General features: G+C 46.3%; 1 protein-coding gene across 17 annotated transcripts in view; it reads right to left on the bottom strand.

Moving 5' to 3' along the window:
* The window catches only part of mapk8ip3 (mitogen-activated protein kinase 8 interacting protein 3), a 40,570-nt gene that overhangs the window by 3,273 nt on the left and 35,789 nt on the right, over positions 1-1,508 (bottom strand). For all 17 annotated transcript variants that reach the window (XM_014006856.1, XM_014006849.1, XM_014006858.1 and 14 more), the window contains 5 exons: positions 1,153-1,233; positions 823-890; positions 592-740; positions 344-515; positions 126-239 (listed from right to left, as the gene is read on the bottom strand). In XM_014006856.1, the coding sequence (XP_013862310.1) occupies positions 126-239; positions 344-515; positions 592-740; positions 823-890; positions 1,153-1,233 (584 nt within the window). The remainder of the gene's footprint in view (positions 1-125; positions 240-343; positions 516-591; positions 741-822; positions 891-1,152; positions 1,234-1,508) is intronic.

The following is a 1,508-nucleotide window of genomic DNA, read 5'->3' as shown; positions in this document are numbered from 1 at the left end:
ACACACACACACACACACACACACACACACACACACACACACACACACACACACAGTTTTAGTGTTAGTAATGTCTGATCACTCATTCAGTAAATATCGGTCACTTGCTGTATAAATTCACTCACTCTCTGTCAGAGGGATGGAGATGATCACACCATTTCCCGTTCCCACCCAGAGACGATTTCCACCAATAAGGAGGGCCGTGATCCGGACAAAAGAGAAGCCCAGCTTGCCCGTACCTGAGAGGAGAGGAGAGAGGAGGAGGAGCGCACCTCAAGGCTCAACAGGAAATACAGTACCTGCTGTGTCACCGTGGATATTAATAATAATAAAAAAATCTCACCCAACATTTTGCTGACGTACGGTTCGATGTCGACGTCCTGGAGGTGCTGGTGTGTGTGCGCGTGGTACAGTCGCAGAGTTGAATCCAGCCGGATGGACACCCACACGCCGTCGCCGATCCACGCCAGCTGCCTCACCTGGCTCTCCCTGCGAGGGTGGGCGTCGAAGGACTTCTGCAGAATCAGAGGGAATCTGTTACTGTCAAAACYGCGACGCTCGGGGGCGGAGCAAAGCGGGTTAGTAACTCACCTCAATCTGCATGCTTTTGGGCTGAATGACATGAATCTTGTTCTTGTAGCCGCACCACACCTTATCATGGACGACGGCCATGCAGCGGATGGAGTGATGAGGCCGACCGAGGTCCATGAGGTGGTAGTTGGACAGATCCCACTGACCATCTGTTCATGAAACACTCTTAATGCAGAACTGTACCTTCATGCAGACAAAAAAAAAAACTCTCCAATGATCAGGACGCTGTACCTTCTGATCTGTGAAATATGGCGAGCGTCCCATCAGCGAGAGCGACCAGAACTCGACCTTTCACGTGCCTGCAGAGCGACAGGAGACAGAAACTGCTGCAGGGATTCAAAGRGACACCAGTGACACTACGTAGAGCCCAGTTATTGTTTGTTAGTGGTGCTCATCCATAGCAATGAGACGTTTCGTGTTTAGTCCAAGTCAAACACGAAACATCAAAGTTCATTACAACTGGCCCTTCGAGGGCCACCATAACGCTCATATGGCCCTCGCTGAAAATGAGTTTGRCWCGYCTGCATGAGATAATCTGAAAGTAGGACGTGTTTGTCTTACACCAGACTGAGCACCGAGTCTTTGAGTTTGATGGAGTGAAGACACTTCTTCCAGTTTCCAACCGCTGAGTGGACGTAAAGCCTTGAAAGAAAATAAAATTGTTACAAATGAGAAGAAAGACACTTATTGTCAGGTCAACTTATTTATGGCTTCAAGCTTCCATTTTTTTTTTCTTTTTGCAACAGTACGTATTAAATCCATCATTATCTTAATCAGGGTTCCTGTGGATCCTTAAAAAGTCTTAAAAGTCATTGAATTCATCAATCCAAAAATAAGGCCTTAATTAGCCTTAAAATATCTTAATCTTTCAGAAGTCTTAAAATGTTAACACATTGTAAGTATGATGACTGTAATTC

Source organism: Austrofundulus limnaeus, unplaced genomic scaffold (assembly GCF_001266775.1).
Source record: "Austrofundulus limnaeus strain Quisiro unplaced genomic scaffold, Austrofundulus_limnaeus-1.0 Scaffold38, whole genome shotgun sequence".
In the NCBI taxonomy this organism is placed as follows: Eukaryota; Metazoa; Chordata; class Actinopteri; order Cyprinodontiformes; family Rivulidae; genus Austrofundulus; species Austrofundulus limnaeus.
The sequence above is the reverse complement of the archived record's forward strand: the minus strand, read 5'-3'. Positions and strand labels throughout refer to the sequence as shown.